At 40.9% G+C, this 23,072-nt stretch overlaps 2 protein-coding genes across 5 annotated transcripts in view; one reads left to right on the forward strand and one right to left on the reverse strand.

The window, feature by feature from the left end:
- METTL22 (methyltransferase 22, Kin17 lysine) overlaps positions 1–4,801 on the reverse strand; it is a 25,316-nt gene extending 20,515 nt beyond the window's left edge. Inside the window, exons 1-2 of the mRNA XM_074886115.1 lie at positions 4,702–4,801; positions 3,793–4,080 (exon numbers count right to left, since the gene is read on the reverse strand). The gene's annotated coding sequence lies outside the window, so the exon portion shown is untranslated. The remainder of the gene's footprint in view (positions 1–3,792; positions 4,081–4,701) is intronic.
- Positions 4,690–21,830, forward strand: TMEM114 (transmembrane protein 114). 4 transcript variants are annotated; one of them, XM_074886119.1, is made up of 7 exons: positions 4,690–4,873; positions 5,980–6,060; positions 15,327–15,464; positions 18,122–18,202; positions 18,278–18,361; positions 20,815–20,864; positions 21,800–21,830. In XM_074886119.1, exons 1-5 carry the CDS (start codon positions 4,690–4,692, stop codon positions 18,352–18,354), a joined length of 561 nt encoding a protein of 186 aa, XP_074742220.1. In that variant the 3' UTR covers positions 18,355–18,361; positions 20,815–20,864; positions 21,800–21,830. The 4 variants fall into 4 exon arrangements, with proteins under 4 accessions (XP_074742220.1, XP_074742217.1, XP_074742219.1 ...); XM_074886116.1 differs by having other exon boundaries at positions 18,122–18,361; XM_074886118.1 differs by having other exon boundaries at positions 18,167–18,361.
- Positions 21,831–23,072: the final 1,242 nt, after the last annotated feature.

Below are 23,072 nucleotides of genomic sequence, written 5' to 3' on the forward strand. Positions count from 1 at the left end.
CACAAGACAAATTCTAGTTCATAAAATATTTCAGTTGAACACTTGCACAAAGAATTCACCAATGCTCCTATACCTATCAAATGCTAGCACTTGCTAACGGGACAAGCAGCTACTGCACAAAGCGTTTCACTTCCCAGCACTTTCCCTCTCTGTACATGGTTAAGCGTTAGAACCTGAACTTTGTAAAGAAAAGCACATACTTGGTTTGTGCCATTCAAAAATATTGTTTCTAATACTCCACAAAGTCATCTCCTTTTCTGTATCAGAAAGCCCAATAATTGTATTTCTTCATTTTTCCACAGCATGTTCTGCAATCTTTATCTAAAAGCAATTACTTTATTCAAATAAGCTTTCTTAGGTATCCTTAGCAGTGTACTTCCTAAGTGGTTTGGAGAAAAGCTATTCCTGTATCACAGTGGAACTAAGCCTGAGACTAAAACATTTACACTTAACATCATGAAAAAGATCACAGGGCATCCAAATGAAAACTGAACACTAACCATGGATTGTTTACAATCCATGCAAGCTTCGCAGTAGAGAGATTAGTATTCTACCTACATTTAGAAATGGATGGTGGTGTGTATGTGTAGACGGAAGATGCTTCCCTGGTGAATGGTAAGCAAAAATATAAATGCTACTACAGAAATTTTTGTTGCTGTAATTTGCTAGAATAAAATTGCTAAAATTTGTTGCAGTAAGGTCACAGATTATAATCTAGCCGGCTGGCCGAAAAGGAGATATCTCTGCTACTATAACCTCAACAACTAGTTTTCCATCAAAACAATTTACAACAGGACTTGAAAAAAAACCCCAAAGCTGGCTGTGATAATCTGTGCTGGGTACTTCAGGCATGTCCCTTCTGTAATTCCCCTTTAATTCAATATGACATACCTACACTCCATGGGTTTCTTTGGCAGATCAAGTAATACTGAGTAAGAGTCAGGGCACCGTGATATTATGCCCCGTAATCTCTCGTCAGAGATAAATTGTGACTGGTCCTTTAAATTCACTGCAGGTTGTGGCTGTTCAAAAAATGGACGTGTATAACTGCATAATGCAGAGATTAAATCTGAGAAGTAGCGGTCAAACTTCCAATCAACCAGCCAAAAGTTAGTAATTTCAAAGGGCAGCGAATCTGAAAATTGTAATATTGTACATTGCCTTTCAGCTTTTCTTTTCAGAGCCACGGGGGAAGTAATTGTAATCTTTTAATTGTTTAAAAGAACAATAAATTTCAGAATCCAATTAGCTTTACTGGAATGCTGAACGGTAAACTGGTTCTCTATGTAATTCTTCAGTCAATGAAAAAAAAAAACAAGGGGAAAAAATGTGTTATGTCCCAGGAAAAGATTGTGAATGATATCAGGTGTGTTGATAGTACTTGTTTCTGTGGCAGTAACTAATTACAGTCATCGGTGCACATTTATGCTGACAGGCTTTTACTTTCCAGCAGTTGTAAGGGTAAACATTGCGGAAATCCCTCCCTTCCTCAGGTTACATGTAATTTACTTCTAGTAACTCAGTCACCTCTTTCACAAATGCAAACAGAGCAGGGGAAATGAAATAAAATAAACATTGGGGAAAACTGAGGAATTCATCTTGTAAGAAGAGTCTTCTTTAAAAAGAAAGGTTTTGATGAATGTCTTAAAAAGTATACGTGCTTGCTGAACTTACATGGATAGTTTATACAGTTTAAAAAGACAAACACCGGGCCTATGAGAGGAAATGCTCTTTTCAATCCAGACAGAAGTTAAATCCAGAGAGAAGGTGGATGTTTTGCTGATAGCAAGCGCGTTTGTAAGAGGATTAATGACATGCTGTTTCCTACTCTGAGCGCTGATATTCAGTAAACCATTTAGAATGATTGACCACAAAGTGCCAAATCACTTTCTCTGGCTTTCAGTCACTCCTTTCCAGTATTAACGCAAGTAGTATAGTACTTCACTTTACTTCAAGGATCTCATTTGGACTTAGCTCTCATATCATTAAACGTAACTGGGCTGGAGCCTTTGCTGCACCAGTACAGTGCAGGTTCAGAACAGCTCCGAAGGAACTATATTATAGATGCATTTTACCCAGGAAGAGTCCCAGGAAGCCACGCTGGTGATTTCCAGAGCACAATGCCCTCTGAATCCTTCAGCACACAAGTAATCTTGCAAGCAGAAAGGATAGGGTGAAAGTTACTTACACAAGCTCTGCTGTGCTCAGGCTGGAAGACTGCTAATTTTGCTGCATCACACTCTGTGGGCTATTAATTGTCTGCAACTTTGGGAGCATTTTCTGAATTATCTCTGATATTCTGAGTAGCAGATTGATGTTAGCAGGTCTAACCGACGCCTACTCTGTCTATGCAAAGTGAATTACTCCTTCTCCACAAAGATAAATCTAGATTAAAACTTTGAATCTTTTATGCTGAAAATCCTAGTTTAACTTTCACAGTCTCGTGGTCTTTTTAGAGACCTCAGTTAATTGGAAATTTCGTTTCATTACAAACCTTTGCTAATGAATACATGAAGATGTTTTGATGGACTCTGCTTTTTTAGTTTTCTGACTTTGTAGGAAGTAACTTTTCCTCAGCATGAGAATGAATGCCTGAATAGATTATGCTGATGTGGAAATCAAACCACCATGTAGACTTGATTTATTCTTCACAAACTTTTCTATCATCAGAGTCTGGTCACAAAAGGATCAGAGGTTAGCAAGCTCTAACTTTTCTTACTGTAAAGTTAGTCTAGACAGATTCTAGAAGGAACTCCACATACCTTGATGGCTAGAAATAAGCGCATGTCCAGAACTTTGTGGGCCCCAAGATGAGGACAAGAACTCTCTGGGACACAGATCATCACTGGTAAGCTTTTTGTCTAATACCTGATTAACAGCTTGGACCCAACTGCATTAAATGTTCCTGCAGCTTGACACCCTTTGTTTTCCCTTGATTTTAATTGGGAGATGACAATGGCTGATCATTACAGTGGCATGATGGTTTTGATGTATGAATGCCTCTGCTTTAGATTTATGAGAAGAGAGCTGATAAAACAACTGTGCAATACACAGTGTTTGTGGGGCTAAGTAAAACTTTCAGGTGACTGCAAAGATAGTTGGAAAAGACAGGCAAGCTTGGGGTCCCAGTTCAGACTCATGCGCCAAAGCTCATTTGTTTTTTCTTACTGCATCAGTTAGTGTAACAAAACATTTCACCTTGCTTCATAAACCTTGTAGGGCTTCTATCACCCCACCATCACAATTGCAACGAGGTAACACCTGCCTAGTTTGTAAAACTACACAGGCAGGCACTTTCATATATTAAAAGTGGAATTTGGAGATTTAAGAGATGGCAAAAGCTCAGAATAACTCTCTAGCAGCTTAACAGTGTATTTCTGAATGGAAAGACTATTACAGTCCCAGCAATATACACCTTTTGATACTTTTGCAGAGCAAAATGTGTCTGTAGTGCTGAGGATTACTGTGTTTAAATAAACACTCAGAATATTTTCCTTTTAACTGATCCTACTGCTGAAACCCTACTGGTTCATGATAGCTTGTTGCCATGGATGGGTAGTGATGTCACACATTCTGTCCTGTGTCCATGCCAGAAAATAAATGAGAATGATGTTTTTAATGACTGGGAGTTACTTAGCAATTCCCTGGAAGGCCTTAAGTGACTTAGAAGTAAGAAAAGATGCCCTGTTGACCCTACCTGCACTGTATCTTTATGCCACTGAAGTGATGCAGTAAAACTCCATAGTAAACGCTCTGCAGATTTAAAAACAAGGTTGTGTTAGTGCACTTTACCTTGTTATCCGACAGGTTTCAGTGGGCTGAGATCAGCAGGAGGCTGGCTGAAGCGTGGGTCGGGGACTCACACATGTGCCCTTGGAAACTACGTAACCGTGTGTCCTTCTGAGGTTTTTGGCGGAGGGAATACTGCTTGTGTCCTTGCCTCCATCAGGGATACTTTGGCAGGAAAATGATCCTGAGCAGGGTACAGACATGACTGCATCAGGCAGCAGTTGCCACGCTACTGCCTTCTCTCACACCACCTTTCAAATTAGGATAAATCTATCCTTTTGAGGTCGGCATCTGGAAAGCAAAGAGCAAGAGGAAATCTCTCGTAAATACAGGCAACAGCAAGGCTGTAGGAACACCCGCACTGTTACTGCTCGCCAGACCTTGGCTTCTGCTCCCTTGGCATAAGGGAGCTTTTGTCGTTCGGAGGTGAGCCCAGCCGAGAGTGTCGCGGCTGCCTGAGCTGCCCGGGTGCCCCCTCCCCGTATGCTCTGACAGGGGCCCCGTTCCAGGACGGCAGCCTCGCCTTCCAGCGCTGCCCTACCCGCGCCTGGCCGCGCAGGGCTCCGCGCCCCGCCGCCCGCAGGCGTTCGCCCACAGCCCGCCGGGAGGCAGCGAGGCCGGGCGGGAAAGCGAACCGGGCGGGAAAGCGAACCGGCGGCACCGCGGGGCCGGGGTGTGGCGGCGGGACCCCCGCCCCGCCCGGCGGCAGGCGAGGAGCGGAGGGAGGCAGACAGCGCTGCCCGCCGGGCGGGGCGGGGCTCGAGGCGGGCAACCTGCGGCGGGCGCCGCTGGCCTGGCCCGGCCCGGCCCGGCGAGGCGAGGCGCGGCGGCAGCGTCGCGCGGCCGCTGTGGAGACGCCGCGGGCGCGACCGCTGGGTCTGTGTGAGGCGGGGCGGCGGGATGAGGGTTAACCTGGGCGCCGTCTCCCTCGTCGTGGCCCTGGTGGGAGTTTCGAGCTTCGTCTTCCTCGTGGTGGCCATCGCCACGGACTTCTGGTACATCATCGATGCCTCCAAGCTGGAGACGTCCCGCAACGGCACGGACGCGCTCAGCTCGCACTCGGGGCTGTGGCGGACCTGCCGCGGTGAGTGCCCCGCCGGGCAGCGCTGCCCCTGCCCGCCCCACGCGTGTCCGCCCGCGGCGGGGGGCGGCGGCTCCGGGCCGGGACCGGGCGGGGGCGGCGGGGGCAGCGCTGGCGGGGGGCGGCCGCTGCGGGGCGGGAGCGGGGGCCCGGGGCCGGCGGGCGCGGCGGCGCCTTGTCCTGGCTCTGCGCCTTGGGAAGAGCCGCCCGCGGCCCTGCCGGTGCGGGCCGGCCATCGGCGGGACTTGCCAGAGGGGACGGACAGCGAATCTTCCGCTGCTGTAACCCAATTTTTGCATTAACTTTTAACGCAAAGTAATTTAATAAACGTTAACTATTTAGAAGGAAAGAGATGTCTTTTCATTTGACTCAGGAGGAATTAAGGGGCGAAAGTTCTGGGCTAAAGCCGTCCAAATGATAGATAATAATATAAAGAATGTAACTATAAATAACATTAAACTATATATAGTTTATATACGTACGTAATATTACTACAAATGATATCAATAGAAATATTATTAGTTTGAAATGTATATCTTCTATAAATAATACAAATAAAATTAACTCAATCCCATACTAACTACAGGTAAGTGACTAAAGACTCACCAAGTTCACCCAGTAGTTGTATTGCATTTGGTCTTGCTTGGTATTTCACAGTTCTGGATTTAATGAAAGATCCATAAACCCTCTGTGGATATAATAGGATTTTCCCCATTTAGTTTAATTTGTGTGCCAGACATATTACTTTTGGTTTTGATTCCACCATTAAAAATAAGGAGTCAGTATTGTTCATCACAGGCAAGAAAGGATGTTGTTTGCAGGGGAGAAAGGAGCAGGTTAGAGGAATTCTCCCCTTTGCTGTAGCCTGAGCCCCGCTGAAATAAGCAGCTGTTTCCCTCTTGACTTCAGTGGACAGAACCATGGGAGCAGAATTTGGCCAACGCTGGGTACTGAAAATCCCCTCCTTTCCTTCCCTACCTAGGAATGACTGTTTTAAAAGCAGATAACATTATATGAATTATATGTACACACACACAAAAAAGAGCATATATTGTAATAAGATACTATAGTGTATTTTTTTTCTATTTGTTTTTTCCCTTCTCTGTTAGTGAGGAGCGAATGTTACCCTTTGATAAACCCCTTCTGGCATGAGAATGCAAACATCACCGATTCACACAGACAGCTTTTGTGTGAGTAACTTTTCTATTATTTCTGTACTTCCATCCACCCTTCCCTCCCTCCTTGGCCACTTCCAAGGTCCCATTTCTGATTCAGAAGGGGAGCTCTGAGTGTTTTGACTCTGCTTCTGTGCAATATTTGTCACTGCATGTGGTCTTTAATTGGGATTACTGTTGAAATAACCATCTATTTGATGTCAAGTTCAGCTAATTTCTTCCACAGAAGCAAGATGTTTCTGCCTGGAATGGCTCAGGAAGTTACACAGTTGTTAAAAATAAAAGGCAAAAATGTTCAAAATCCCCTCGAAAGAGTTTGATCACTGAAAATGCTAGGCACACATTTAAACTAATCTTAAACTAAGACACCTACTTGTCTACCCTTTCAGTGGGATTCTTTGCACTGAAAAAAACCTTAAGTATGTGGGAATTTAAGAAAATAATGACTAAAACCAGTGTTCAAAGTCTTTGAAGAACATCATGTTCAAAAAGATTAAGTTTCTAACTGTGTTGGTTGATATTTACTTCTTTTTCTTTAGATTCATTTGTCAATGTCAGAATGTTTTCAGAAGGTCCAAACCAAACATTTTCAAATACTTTTAGGCTTCTCCTAGAAGATGATTTATCTTCTTTGCATCATATTCTGCACAATGCTCCATTCATACACGCTTGTATATGAGCTTGCTTTTTAAAATTTTTTTATCTGCCTACCCCTCTTGACTCTGGCTGCTTTACCCTTGCAAGCAGAATATAGGCATTTGTCCTGTGTCTTAAAATGGTACTTTTTCCCTCAAAACCGGCCATTTCCCTGAGCAATCCTTCAGAGAGGCTTGGAGTGTCTTTAGTCTCTTGGAGCAGCATCTCATGATACAGCTGAAAGTGCAGCAAATAAGGTGAAGTAAGCCTATGAGGTGCTAGTGGTAATGTAGCTGTGTCGCAACAGTAACTGGAAAGTTAAGGTAGGAATAAGATCCCAGTGGGCTACTGAAACAGCTGTATAAACATGTTGGCAGGTTCAAGACTAACAGCACAGATTGTCTCTCTGTGCTTTCAGATTGAAAGGTGCCATTTCATTAATCTTCCTTGCTTAAGACAAAGGACCTTAGCTGCTTGATGCTGCTGAAAACTGTGAGGATCAGTGAAAATGATTGTCTGCTGGATCACTTAGCCTTTGAGGGTTCAAAGTTAATTGAACCTAACCAGACTGATCGCATCTTAAGTGTGGACACCTCAACCATTTATGTTGGGGATAGTCTAAAATTTCAGAATAAAATTATTAGCATTTCAAAAGTTGTGTTCATATTTGCAAAAGATACATCTATAATTTTTCTCAGGTGAGGAGATTTTAGATTACAGCTCTTCAGTAAAGCTGAATTCTGCAAAAACAAAAGCAGAGATTATACAGAGCTCTTGGTTATAGAAATGATGTTGGCTTGGAAACAAAGGACAGCTCTTTGGTAGACATGAAGTGTTAGAAAACAGTTCATATGAGTAAAATATGAGTAAAAATTGGATTCATAACTATGTTTACAGACTCTTCAGAGCCTCAGAGAAATTTTTTCTCTCTCACTCATATCAAGTACTATTTTTAGGTTCCTTCAGGTCTGCAAGACACTTGCAGATTTTATTATAAGCCAGCATAGTCTGCCTAAAAATGATGAGGTAAGAAATCAAAGATACTTTCATTGAAAGAACCTACTAGGTTTGATTAGAATGCCTTACAGAGTGAACTTTTTGATATTTTAGATGTCCAGCTTCAATGCAGTTTCAGTGTGGTGAGGCTACAGAACTACAGCAACAGAAGCTGAACATAGGAACTGCCATGTCGGTACTTCTTACTTCTAGGAAATACAGATATTTCTAAGTGACATCTAGGTTTGTTAAATACTGGCATATTACCTTCTACTTCAGCCTTGCACTTCTGTCTTAAATATTTTCTGACTGTTGTCACTGAATCATATTTAGACAGATCAGGGCAAACCTTCATCTTCATCTACAACACATTTTGACTAGAATTTTAGAGGACAATTCTGGGATTGTGGATTGCAGTGTGGTTACAGTAATTTCTTCATGTGTTGCTATATGGGGCAAACAGGCTAATTGCACAGCTTTAATCAGTTACTTCAAAAAATAATTTTTTTCTCTGTGTGTGCCTGTGCAGGTGTCTGTGTGAGGCACATTCACATGGAATTAATCTCATTCTGTCTAGCTGTACACCCGTATTTCTCACTGTCTGATTGGCAGACTGAATTTCAGGAGCTCTGGCAACATCAAACATATTTCTTGCCAATTTTTCCTAAAAAGATTTAGAAGGGCTGCGTCCTAATCTAGGCACTTAAGTAACAGATTGGGAATCCCGTCCCCCATTCTTCAGAGTTCCCATACTCTTCCTGGCATGTCTTAACTAGACACAAGTGCCCAGAAGATGTGAGAAAGTCTATACCTGAGTGCAGAGAGCTGGGTCTTAGTGGAAACAGAAGCCTTCAGTAGAGAATGAAAAGGCTTCACATTCCCTCCCTCCACATTTCCAATCTCTCTCCTGTTCATCCCCAGCCGGTTCCTTTTAGGCTTATTGCGTACTTCAAATAAAGCTCCTGGCAAATTGAAAGAATTGGGCGTACAAATTAAAGTTCTGTGCTACCAGCAATATTACTCAGGCAATCAACCCAGGTCTTGTTAAGCCTGAGATCAGTATGATGTATTTCACATCACGGGAGTACTCTAGAGCAGTTTCTCTAATGGATTAGACACAAGCATGCCTTCTCCTGTACATTAAACTTCCATTTCTTTTCTTGCCACTCCCTCCAGCTGAACATATGGCATATTCCCTCTCTCTCCCTCAAACCCACGATGTATGAAATATTTTCCTACCACATATCACATTATGGCATGGTTATATGTTTGTTTAAAATGTCAGCCACTGCCTAAAGAAATATACCGCTAGACTACCTACCACTAGCTTTTCTGAAATTTCTGCATTTAAAAAAAAGCTTTTTACTAGAGATGTACATTTTCCTCTGTCCCATACAGGATTAAAAAGAAAGAGTCACTTTTCACAATTTAGACAGTTATTAGGGTCTCTTGGTCACTAGCATTAAAGCTAGTCCTCTGAAAGTCACCTTTAAAGCTGAAATCTGTCAGCAAAGACACCCCAGAAATCTTGTCTTGCCATGCATTCTCCTGTGCCAGCTACGGGAGACAAGCAGAAAGAACAACTTTTTTTTCATGATGAGCTGAATCCATCTCTCACTAAAATGGTAAAAGAAGGATGTCACTCTGACTTCAACGGAAGCTGCATCAGGAGTTCTTGCCATTTTGCAGTAGAAGAAACATAACATTCAAAATCACATCTAAATATTGAGGGTCACATACAGAGAGAGGGAAGTTGGTGCATAGAAGGAATGGCTGTGTTTAGTTGACTGAAAATTTTTCCCAAAGAGTTGCAGCTTTGTAAAATAATTTCTTTCCAAAAAACCCTCCAAAAACCAACAAGTTACACTGGGGAAAGGTTACTCTTGGGCATTCTTGTAATATAAATATTTTTCATTTACCAAAGTCTGTATTGTTAATAATTAGTAAATACCAGTATAGATTTAGCTAAAGACAGCACCAGTGTAATTGTTTCAAAATGAACAATTTCGTAAATATTTCTTATCAAAATCAGTTTGTACTCTGGACTTGGTTTAAGTACTTCTTGCAGGACAGATGAGCTGTCAAAAGAAGGAAGTAATGTGTTTGCTGGATACTAATGTATCCTGTCAAAACTCTTCTACCAGCTTTTCTTTTTGGAAACGCAAGTAACCTGTTCCTATGTGTCTTAAGTTACAGCTGGATGGTGACCCCTGCTAGGTAACACAAAAATTACTTCCATCTGCATTCTTCTGAACTAAATGCTGTATGATTTGCTGATCCTAGAAAGCTGTGGCTAAGGTTTTTTCAAAGCATGGTGAAATTTGTTAAAATGTGGAGATTTTTTTGGTCTGACTTCTCCCCCTCCTCTTATAGTTTAAAACCAAATTGCCACAAAGCTGCTTTTTTTTTTTTTTTCTTTTTTTTCTTTCCCTTTTGGCACATCAAAGCAACATGTTATTTGGACAAAATGTAAGATGCCATTTTGGTCCAAAGATGCAAACAGATGCAAAATTACAAAACAGATAATTTCTCTGGAATCTTAGTTTTGCACCCCAGACTGGTGCAGGATCCCATCTACACTGCAGAGCTGGGGTTAGTGTTATGAAAAACAATGTGAGAGGAACTACTGTTATTTCTTAATGGCTGCCTGGTTTGCCCCTGACACAAACCAGCTGCATAAGATACCTACAAGGTATGATTAAGCCTCTGACAATTCTGATTTTTTGTTAGTAACATGAACAGCATGGCCAGTCATTGATTTCCTGTTACAAGTCACTTTTTAGTGCTCTCCTCTATTCCCGAGCCATCCAGAAGATGTGGTTTTCACTTACATATGGCTGGAAGAAAGTATCTTTCTTGTTATAAACCCAAGACTGGAGTGTGCAGCTGCCCATGCACAACTGCTTAAATTATTCTCCCCAGAGTATTTTTATCTTTTCTTTTTAGACATCAGTGTGGCTGGAACCATGAGGCTGCAAGCAAGTTAGTGCTTCCTGCAGGGAAACAATCTTTGCAATAGGGGCAGCTACTGATACCTCTCAGTCGTTATAATGGAACAGATGCTTTGGTTTCTTCCTCAAAAAAAATTAGTTTAATAGTACTGTTAAACTAGACTGGATTTCTTTACAGCATGTGGACCCTGTAACAGTCACTAAGCAGCTGCTCTCACACTTCACCCCACTCTATGGGCCTGCTTCATTTTTACTGAGTTACATGATTATAATGTTATAATCCCAGAATGCCTTATTCTTTGGCTGCCGTTACATTTTTTCCGGAGGGTTTTACAGTTCTTCACAGTTTTTCCTTTTAGTTTTAACAGAAGGAAACAGCTGGTGCAGGAATACCTGGCAAGAGCCAGTTCAGAGGCCAAGTGAAATAAGACCCAAATGATGTATATAGAAATTCTAACTTAATTGATACAGTAGGTGTGTACCTAAACGGACCTGCTGTGTTTCTGAGCAACAGTGCAGTGCAGAGGTTCCAGTGGACATTTGCTTCAGTACTTACAGTAGATATTACAATAAATGTATACAGAAATTCGAGATAACTTTAGCATCATTGCAGCTGAGACCTAATGAGTGACAACTTCTGATGAATGTTCTCATTTTCAAATTCATTGGTATTGTAGCAATAGAACGTGAACCACAGTGCATTGCTTACGTTTCTCATTCCATCCATTCCTAGTATTGAAGGTTTTAGTCAGTGCCTACCTGTACCAAGTCTAGCATCATTTTATTTCTACTATCTGCAATTTGTCTTCCAGTTTAGCTCAGAGACTTGTTGCATGAGAAGAGCACAAAGCCAAAACATGTAACACAAAGTCCAGAGCTCAACTGTTTATCCTGGGGTACCCTAATCCTGTGAGCTCTCCTCCACCATCATCTTTTCTCTACTGAACAGGAGGGAATCCAGGCCTTCATGTCCCTGGGGTTCAAGCCCAGAAATCTCACATTTAGCCAACGACAGCAGTTCTTTTCTGTTGCTCGTTGTTTCCCTAAGTTGTTTCCTTCCTTCCTTGCAAGAGGGTCAGTCTTTCTGAGTGCAGTTTGTTCCTGGCTTTGCCAAGTAGCCTTCCAGAGCGGCCCCACTGGTTTTAGTGACTGCCAGCATTCTGTTTCAGCTAGAGGCTTTTGTCTTTCTAACTGGCTATTTAGTTACTGCTGAGGAAGATAAACAGATCCTTAATTAAGCTCTTCTGAGCTGCTGCCATTTGGAGTATTTCTGATGAGGTGACTATTACAGATTTCTAGAGACTATTTGCTATAATAAGCTGTGCAAATGAATCCAAAGTTAGTTTGAAATAATTAAGCTCCAGCATGTTAACAGGAAATGTCTAACAAGACTGTTAGACCTGCAGTTGGTTACTTTTGAAACCATTCAGTTTTTCTAGTTCATTTCACGGATTTGTGTTACAAACAACTCATCAACAACTGTGTTGGGTGGTAGCGTAGAAATGTCTGCCAGATTCACAGATCTGGACACACAGTGCAGATGTCATTCTTACAAATATTTGGTCAGTCCTCTAGTAAAACAACGTTGTCTAGCTGGTGTAAAACTTCATTAACTCAGATCAAGTAATTAAAGTATGTTTTTCTACAAAAAAAATGTTTTTTTTTTTAAATGTTCGTCAGCTTGTTTCAGTATTTTCAAGATTAAACTGTTGGGTCTTTCATATTGGACTTGACAGGGAACTTGGCTGTTGAGAAGTAGGTGTGGGAAACTGAATTCTGTTTTACAGGAAGGTGCACATACCTCTTGAACAAAATGCTTAGGTTGTTGGGTTTTTTTCAATACTAGATTAATTTCATCAAAATGAAGACAGTTATATTATAATACATAATTTATAGATATGTATTTCAACACAACCTAAAAAACACTACAGTGACTGTAATAATAATGTTTTACGTTCTTTCACAGATGATTACTGAAGACAAAAACACAGTAAGATATTTTAAGTCGTGCCCTTCTATAAACTAATTCTGTCCCTCTAATCAAGGACTATAATGGCATAATACCATAGGCCAGACGGCACGAATTCAGATTCCTGAGTGGTTTCCATGGCAGCATTTTAGAATAAGTTTCCCAGGCAGTTGCAGATTTCATAGAAGAAGGACAAATGGGTATTAGGTATTGAACTAGAACACTGGAGGTGATAAAAGTAACGTTTAACCAAATACAGTCCATTAAATATTTGATTTTTGAAAAGCTGCAGGTGATTCATGAGAAATGTGATCCCAGCTGTGTGTAGGAAAAGTAAGGCTGTCACAGTGGAATTTGTGGGTTTCGGCTGGGATATCCCTAAAACCTGTATTTTCACTGAAGATGGCATGAAAATCAGAGTTATTCTGATATTGCATGCAACTGTCACAGTTCATTAATATAATCTATGGCACTCCCCAGGAGAATACTCTGGTATGGATTTGTTTTCCCTGTGCTTCAAAAGGTTACATTCAGAGCCTTATCTTCTTCACCTGCACTTGTCCTGGGTAAGGTTACACTCCTAGCTGCAATAGCTGAAATCCACCATGAAAAGGAAAGTCAAAGAAATAGCAGCTGTTAGTGGTACTGTCCTGACGTATAGTTTGTTAGCAGCAGCTTTGACTGGTGAATGACACCTGGAAAATCACAAAGCACAGGCCCAGTAGTGAACTTGTTTATGATTCTTCCCTCCCAGGAAAGCCAGGTCTGAGGACAGAGTTGCACCATTCTTACATTCTTACTTTTAAAATGTTAATGGCATCAGATTTTATCCCCCCTCCAAGGCCTTTTCACCTCTTACACGCAAGACCAGATCTAAGAGGACACATGGATATCAAAATGGTGGAGAATAAAAATCAGGCCTAATACCCTCAGGAAGCACAAATGGGGCAGAAGACTAGCCTGTTCCTGCTGCCTCTGTAGAATATAAGAACTAAATTGTGTGCCAAATATCTATTCTGTCACATCATGTTGCATCACATCCCTGACAACCACTTCTAACTATATAAAACTTCTGACCTAAGTTCCAAGGCTATTTCTCCTCTTGGTATTCAACTAAGATTTGCAAACAGTTTTGACATGCTGGTTTATATGCAGTAAGCTGAAGACTGATTTGACTGTTAGCATCTGAGAGTTGCTATATGTCTGGGTTTCTTAGCCAGCAATGGCAGCCATGGCTAGCTTTGCTGAAGGAAAGCCTAGGGAGTATCCTCAGGTTTAGAAGCAAGGAGAGAAAGTGCTCCCTTCAATGCAGAATGCTGAATTCCTGCTTTCTGAGCATCAGCTGATCCTGATGCAGGCATGTGTGGGACTGAATATGAGAATATAATACCGGTGTAAATAAACAGAAATGGAAGAACAATTGAGCCACCTCCCAAAACTTTGTCATTTGCCGTATTTTTCCTTGTGAGCATGTTCTGTACTACACAAAACAAATAGTTATGTCTTGAAACCACATTCCACTCAAGAAATTAACAGTGTCTGCCTGCATCCCATGCAGAGTCTTCCTAACCTTCCAAGGTTCTAGAGCTGAACAGAGATATGTACATGATTGTGTCTTATCTTTATAATGATATTGAAGAGGACAAGCTGGATCCTCAGCCAGTAGCAGGTGGAATACCTCCAATTCAGTGGGCAGTTACAGTGGCTTAAAAAAATTGATCATCTGATGACACGCAAACTGATCTTTTAACTGACCCCTTTTTCTTGGGCACCAACTAATGGTGCATTGTTGTTCCTCAGTGAAATTAAATGAGACACTGAAGCCTAGAGCCCTTCAGAAAATGGATATTAAGTTTTCCTTTCTCAGTAACTCTGCACTTCACTCGGGTATGAAATAAATTGATACTGGAAGCTGGAATTACTTTTTTTTTTGGTTATTCTAGTAAAGTTTGGGTTGAAGGTTGTGGGTAGATTGCGTGAGAGGGAACAATGACACAAAGATGGTTTATGATGGAAAAAACAGTGTGGTATGAAAAAATACATAGCAACCCTCTGTTTACCCAGCCATTAAAATGTTATAGGGATCAAGAAAGACTAATGTAAAACATTTAGCATGGAAGGAAGCAACCAGGATAGGTTAATGTACTTAGTGAAGCTGCTGTAGAAAAAAATGACAGACAGAGAATCAGAGCTGGATGGGAAAATTTACCTCTAGCTGATGGTCGGCTGCAACAAAGGAAAAGGTCAACAATTTACTAGATCAGTTCAGCAGAGGACATGTGACAGAAAAGAAAACATTTAACCAAAGCATCTGCTAGATCTCACCACCCAAATAGAACAATGCCTCTCTCTGTGATCTGTACGATCCAGATAACTAGGTCTACTTTTTATTGAGGTTGTCAGTGACTACCTGATTTGCAGTGCATCACCTGTTATCCAGCTAGGCTTAATATCTGAGAGCAGTTTAATTGCTTAAGTATATCCAGGTAGACATATCCTTCATATTTGTGGTCTCTGTTTGAAACACAGGCTGTGATCCTGTGAAGGGCTTTCTCTGTACGTTACCTTTTTCTCCGTACCATATATTTGTCCTGCCTGAAAATCCAACTCCTTGTTTGTGCAACACAGAATAAGGCTTTGATCCTGATCAGGGGCTCTGCACACTATTAGTACATCCAATGACACCATAATGAAATTTTAAAATATTAACATTCTTAATTTTTCTTCAGACATGCATGGAACATTTGTCATCCTGATGCCTCTCAGCCTGATATTGATGATTTTTGGAGGAATGACTGGATTCATCAGTATTCTTGCCAGGGCCTACCTACTGCTTCTAATGACGGGACTGCTTTTTCTTTTTGGAGGTACTATATCAAACTCGCATCTTAACTGTTGTAAATAATAAGAGATTATATCTGGGAAACATCACACTGTCTTCCAGGGGAAAAAAGCTAAGCAAGAGTTTGCTTTCAGAATAATGCTGGTGTTCATTCACTTGGTGTCTGCTCAGCTCCTGACGGGATTCTGGAATAGAAAATTGCCACTTAGAGTCAGGAAAGACAGATAATCACACACAACCATACATCCTTGTGGAGTGAGTCACACTTTGAACACAATGTATTTGCCCTGCCATTAACACAAAAGATTTAATACCTTCTCAGCACAGTGCCCAAATTCTTTACAGACTGGGTAATGAAGTAATGGAGAAGTGACTCTGGAATTAGTAAAGCATAGGGTTCAATAGCCTTGCACAGATCTTAAAACTATTAATAAAACTGTCATTTTTTCAAAGGCATTTGCATTGAGTTCCTGAAAAGGGTTTTGCTAAGCGTTCCTGGGTTAGCTTCACTGTTAGTTTTGAACTAGAGTGGTGTCCCCAAACTGTGGGTCACAAAAGGTAACCCCAAAGAGTTATTTTAGTTGGGAGTGTAACATTTGAATTTGAAGCTAGTAAAATTCTTTTACGTTTTGTTTTCTATTGTTTTTGCTGTAACCAATATCTCTGTGTTTTAGAAAGTAATTTATGAATTAAAAAGAAAAACATTCTGTCAAAGTAGGAAAGCTGGGTTTAAATCCATTTTAATTTTCTTCTCCAAATAGATTTTCAGTACTGTTTCACAACGTAACTTGAAATAAATTTTCCCCAAGAGAAAAGGGGATGCTCAGTTTTGGCCCTCATCACCTGATCATACAGTCCTGTTTCTAAGAAGAGAATGCTAAGAGATTGCTGGAAGCAAATGCTGCTGTCTCAAAGTCTTGTCTGACCTTTTTAGTCTGAAATGCTCTTACAAAGACCAACCATCCCCCATTATGCTTTTCTTCTGAAAAAAAAAAAAGTTCTATTTCCTTAGAACATCAGAAAGCTGTATTCACTAAAAAGGCTCAGGCTATTCAAAAACTACTCCAAATAGTAAGTGAAAGATGAAAAGCTGTTAAGTGCAAAGCATGATTATCCTGCTGAGGAGTGGAGAACTGTGTCCTTCTAAGACACTTGGAGTTGCAAAGAGGGAAAGGAAACACAAAGACAATATTAGGAGAGGGGTGCTTGAATATGTTCTGAAGATGCAACTAGTGCTGTTTCCCAGGACAACATGAACAGACTGGAGGGTGGCCTCTGGTGTGAGACCAGACCCTCCTCCTGCTCAGGCAATATTGTTCAGCTGTTTCAGCTATGTAACGGCCATGCACAGTTTTATAGGATATTACAGTTTGTGAAGTTTGGTATTGATTAGATAGTTCTATCTCAACAGAAAGAAATACTTTATGATGGAATTCCAGAAGCCTGGGGTTTTTTGAAAATACCAGAGCTGATGTGTTCCACATCCCAGGACATCCTATATGCTTCCCCATTCTTTTGAAATGCAGCCACATTTAAGGGGAATAATAGAACTTGGCATACCTTGTTGAAAATGTCATCAAAACAGTCATTTCCATTTCTGCTGGCAAAAGGTACAAAGTAAATATTTTCCCCACCCTTGTAGAGGACTAGAATAAGGTACAGGCATCATAGCATCGTTAAAATTTTGACTGTTGGATAACCCAATACTCTTCTGTCTTGGTGTGCCTCTACTCAAACTTGTCTTTCTAGCAAAAATGAAGCCTCATCTAGACTTACGCTGTGATTTAACAGAAAGCCAGACCAAAATTTTTCTCCCTCAGAATCAGATAAGACTTGTCCTACAAGTGTTGCAGTATCTACTTTCCCTGGACTGCTGGGCCTTTCTGTCACATCTTTCCTGCCACTGATCCAGTAAAGTTATGGCTTTAGTTTAGCATACATCCTTTGAGTGACATAGATGCCAGGCCCAGGATGTAGCATGTACTTGTGCTAGATGTGTCATTCTCTAAGTTTGCTAGCTTCTGTACAGTCCTTTCATTCTGAAAACATCTGGCTTCATGTTTGAGTGCCTTTATTAATTTATTTTTAGTCTGCTCCAAGGATGTCTTTGGCTTAATTATTTGGAAGTCATGAATAGTCATGGCTCCACCACACTTGATGGGAGGTGACAGTAAAGACTAACCCATATACATTGAACACTCAAAACTTACAATACTCAAAATTAGAAAACAGCCTAAATTCAGGTCACTGACCTGAAATGTGAGAATTCTCTGTCTCTGCGGGCTTTCTTGCATAGAGGTAGACAACTGTATGTAGCGCACAGCAGTGAGAAATTAGGATGCATTATAATACAGTATTAAAACCAGACGTGCATACATTAGATATCTGTAAAAGACATGACTAGATTTTTATTGTAGGAGGCTTGCTGCTATATGTTTTAATTCAGGATTTAATAGTGAGAGCATGTTAAACTCAGTGGACAGAAATAACCCTCCCTTTACTTCCCTCTCAGCCTTCCCCAAAACCAGCCTCAACTAGATTTCAAAGGTGAAGAGAGGCTAACCAGTAATCTGGCCTGGGTAGATAGGAAGGAGTGGCAAAGAAGCTCTAAGAGATATCCAATTAATTATTTTTAATTTCTGCAGTGGATGCTAACTAGCTGAATATGTTTTTCTTTCTCAGCTCTTGTTACACTTACTGGGATCAGTGTCTATATTGCATATTCAGCTGCTGCCTTCGAAGAAGCTCTCTGCCTCCTGAGGAGTAAGGATCTTCTGGTAGAAATTGACATCAGGTTTGGCTGGTCGCTGGCACTCGTTTGGGTCTCCTTTGTCACAGAAGTGCTCACCGGGGCTGTGTTTCTCCTGGCAGCAAGAGTTGTGGGTCTGAAGCGGCGACGTGAGCAGGTGTTGTGATCAACAGGTATCATTGCAACAACAGAACCCCGCCGAGCCTGAAAATGTGGATTGCTTGGTCCATCTGGTCAGTAGGGGTAATAAAAGTGGCAAGGCTCTGACTGAGTATTTTCTCAGCTGCCTTAAACGTTTTTCCTCACAGTTAGCTATAAAACACAAAGATGCTGATAAATCGGTAAAACATTTCAAGTGTTGTCAATAAGGAATCCCTTCTGACTTTAGAAGAAAGTACACCGTAGTGTTAGTGTTTCCAAAATAATTTCGGCTGGCAGCTCTTAAGACATCTCCATTCATTGTTTAGACCAAGGCAGTTTTCTTGCTTTCTCTTCTCCTTTCTGCTGTTCCAGCAAAGTGCCTTGGAGTACCTTGCAGGCCAGTGTGCACAGTCCACTTAGCTTTTGGTTTCTCCTCTGAGACTCCTGATAAGTATGCCCAGGATTCCAGTCGTGCTGGCAGCCTCCACCAGCAGCGCTGCTCCGAGATGGCTGCTTTGTGGTAGGTAGTGTGATCTTCCTGCTGCCTTTGGAGCACCATAGGGATATATGATATCTATACACCTGAATCCAGGGAAAGACTGTGAGGCGTAAATATCCTCAGTTAATATTGCATACTTAACATGGCTTTGTTGCACAAAGTGAAGTAGAAAATAAAGATCTAGAATAGGAAGAACTTCAGAGTATTTGGAGAACTTCAGTGATAATTCCCAACATTAGGGCATCTAAGTGAGGTGAATATTAATCTTTACCGTGGTGTACACTTTCGGTATAGGATCTTTCTTTCCCTCATGTCTCCCCAAAGAGTCCATCCTTTCTCCTGTACCACAATCACACTATTTCTTTGTGACAACACAGAAAAATGGGATGATTTGAGAAACCAGAGAAGCCCAGAAGCCTAATCCATGTAATCGATATGTAATGTCTAAGAAGAGACATAGCATCATGTTTTCGTTCCTAACTTTCTAAAAATGTGCTTTGGTGCTGTGATAAAATGAAAAGATATAGGTCATAGATACTGTGAATGACTTGATATTAGTTCTCTGGCAGACAGTAGTGACTATGATGGTGAAGCTCTCAAGTGCGGTGCAATGGTGAGTGTACTGCAAGAGAAAGATACAGCTGCTTTTCCAGATGTTTTAACTAGCTACTGTAGCCAGCCCCAGTCTGTCAGATGCTCAGGCTACATACTTACCTCTTTCACGTTGTTACTAGCTGCTTTTTCAGTTCTGTAATGCAGAAGATGTATCTGATGCATTTCGCAGTTTTTACTTACCAATTTTGATGATGCTTCCTTTTCATGAAATTCGTGCAAATGCTTTGTGATAGAATATGTTTAACTTGTGCTGAAAACTGCTGAGTAAAACTGAACAGACAGGATACCTGAATTTCATCTTAGGTGCCAAGCAATCTAGTTTTTCTTTATTAGTTTTTCCTCTGGGTTTAGCAGAAAATTTGCTTCAGTGCCCACTGAAGTTAATGAAGAAATTTTCCCCTGACTGCTGTGGCTTTGAATAAAGACTTGAATGTGTTAACAGCTCTACTACATTTCTGTTAGATCATGTATTTCTGGAGGACTTCAGCATATTACAGTTCAAGACTGTGGCTCAGGAGCTGTGTCAGCAAGGCACACTGTGTCGTTGGGCAAGTCCCTTGTACTTTCTCCAGTAGTGCAAAGGGCATCATTTACCTACCTCTGTTAAATATCAGAACAATTTTATCATTGTGTCTTGTGTTAAAGATTGCACATTTACTGAGCTCAGCTCTAGTCTTAGTCCCACACTACCAATTACTTTACAAAAAATAGTGTCAGGGAGCTTCCGAGAGCTTTCAGTCTTTGGAGATAGAAGGAAATATTATTACTACCATGCTGTGAATGGAGAACTGAGGCAGAAATCTGTCCAAGGTCACATGAAACCAGAGTTTCTGAATCCCCGTCTAAGACCTTAGTTGGCAGACCTTGCTTGTTATCAGAATGAAATAAGGCTAGAAATCCTGAATAGACTGAGCACTAGAAATTCTGTGAATAGCCAGTACAATTTGGTAATTCTCATTTGCTCCCACATTGGTTTTCACATATTTTTCATGTTGCCTTATGTTGGGACTACGTAATTGAGTTATTTTCCAAGTTGAAGCATACCAAATCAGCTCTATAAGAAGAGTAAGAAATAAATCCTTTGTAGCCAAAATTCCATGTGCTTAAGTGAATTATGTAAAATGTAATATTTCTATGGTTTGGTGCTGGTGAAGCTATTTATAATACAATTTGTATGATGTTACTCAGACATTACTGTAAGCTGTAACAGTAAAATATAATCTGAGTTATTTTTGAATATTTATCACAGATGTTATTTTACAGTGGTTTTGAATGTTGTAAAATTAAATAAAATGACATCTCAGAGCTGGGAATTATTTATCAAGACAGGGAAGAACTAAGATATATATTTTTATTTAACTTTTTCTGCAGATCTATTCTACAGTTTATATGATGCTTTTGAAGTGCCTGTGTCACATGTGGTAGGTATTTATAAGATACTTATGCAGCTACAATATAAAATACTCAAGTGATCAAACCTAATTAGAAAGCCAATGAATCTGTTATTGAATTAGAGCAGTTCTCATTTCAATAGCTTTCCTAAATTTCTCATTCTGTCCTCCTGCAATATCTGGCACAATGGTAATAAAGAGTATCTTCTGCTCCTGAATATTTGTATAACCCCTGAATTTCTCTGAAATTCCTTCTGAATACAAAGAAAAAAAGACGGTTTGGAATTGTCAAATAAGCCTTGAATGTTTTGAAGAATTATGCTAGAAAGAGAAAACATCCTAGAAAGGACGTTTATGTAATTTGATACAAGTGACCTTATCAGGTTCTTCCTCTTACTGAAACTAATGTTTATTTAATAGCCAGTTCTTTGCTGTATTTTCCCCAAAATGTGTTACTGAGATGAGGACGCTGACTGTTACCATTACTTTCTGGTGAATTGCAAACTCATAGGTAATTGGCCGCATTTAAAGTGAAGCAAAACAGATGTACTGAGCAGAGCAGTACTGTCTTGAGTGGGTAGTGCACAGAGCTACTGGCCAATATAGTCACTAATGTAAAGGCTTCCTCAAGGGATGGCAAAGAAGGATAGGGGAAATCAAAGGCATCCTTGAGGATATACAGAATCCTGCAGATATACAAGACATTTAGGGGAGATGCTGGTGAATATAATGTAGATATGAAACCACAAGGATTCACTGGGTCTGTGCTGTTCCTGAGCTGGCTCCTGCAGGGCAGCTTGGATGTGTCTGTCTACCCGCCTCTGATGTCCGAGGGGACATTGTTGGTTCAGACACAGCTTCAGTTAAAGTAGCTCCATACGTTTGTTGATCACTGATCCAAGGCCAATAGACCTGACTGACTATGCAGACACGCATGTTTCATAATATCCTTCTTCCAAATTTAGAAGGATGGCGACGGGACATGCTCTGTCCATTCCTGGTCCGTGAGCAGCAGGGGAGAGCCAGAACCTGCCCAGAAGCTTTCCACTGAGGTGAGCACAGCAAGACACGGCGTGCCTGTCCACTGAAGCCCTTAAGGAAGACTGGAACTGGCCCATGAGACAGATCCAGAAGACTTAGATTTTCCCAAGCTTGATTGACACCTTGGGATCTCAAGTAATCTTGGCCTCTGATTTATCACTTGTTTGGCATTGTTTGCAAATTAAATCCAATGGTTTCAACTATTTGAAAACCAAAATCTGAAGAAATCTGAGCCTACTTCATGAATACAACTATCCTTTTCTCTGGTTCATTCTGTAAATTCCTTGCAGTGAAGCAGTTCATAGTTAGCCAAGATATATCAGTAAGAACACATGTCCCTTGGCCTCCTGACTGTCATTTTCATATTAACGGATTAAATTGCCCCAGCTCAGGACCAAAAAGGTTAGAATAAATGCTCTGGCTTTGTACTAGAGAATCAAACTGTCCCCAGAATTGGTATAACCATGCTCAAGAGAGACTCCCCCTCAGTACTCCTGGTTTGTTTGCTAAGTGGGCACAATTGTTGGCCCAGCAATTGCAAGCTGACAGGAATTTAGTCAGATGTCAGAGGCCAGACAAAACTACCTCGAAGACCAGGTTCAACCCTCAGAGCTTTAGCCATTCCTGGTTTAGGTTACAGGTCTTTAACTACTGGATTGCATTCTAGTTAGGTTACAAAAAGGTTAGATCTTTTTACTTTTACTAAAACATTATAGTGCTATTTCACTGTAATAGCTTTCCCCTATGTTTTATACATCAGCTTTAACTCTAACTAGGCCCTTAAACTTTTCCCTCCCTTTTTGCCAGTCCTTTCAGCAGTCATATCACTGTCACGTTCAATCTTTGGATGCGTATTAGCAGTGGCAGTATGTACTGCTGGGTCACATCCCACTTTGGCGTTTTTATGGCCAGTAATCATAATTTGGAAGCTCTGACTTGAGAGACCTTTTCTGTTTTATAATGGCTTGCACAGAAACAGTGGTCTCTACTGACATCTCATGGCTACACTAAGCAGTTGACTGTATTTGGAAAGACACCATTCATTTCCATATATACTGCTTTTTGTATGGTTTGAAGAGCAGAGGAAACAGTCAACGCTCACCAGGCCCTAGCTCCTGTATTTTATAGCCCAGAGAATCTCATCTAGAAACTGCTGAATTGCAGTCAGTAACATCTCCCAGCCACTGGCCATCTTAA

This window comes from Strix uralensis, chromosome 16 (assembly GCF_047716275.1).
Source record: "Strix uralensis isolate ZFMK-TIS-50842 chromosome 16, bStrUra1, whole genome shotgun sequence".
NCBI classification, from domain to species: domain Eukaryota; kingdom Metazoa; phylum Chordata; class Aves; order Strigiformes; family Strigidae; genus Strix; species Strix uralensis.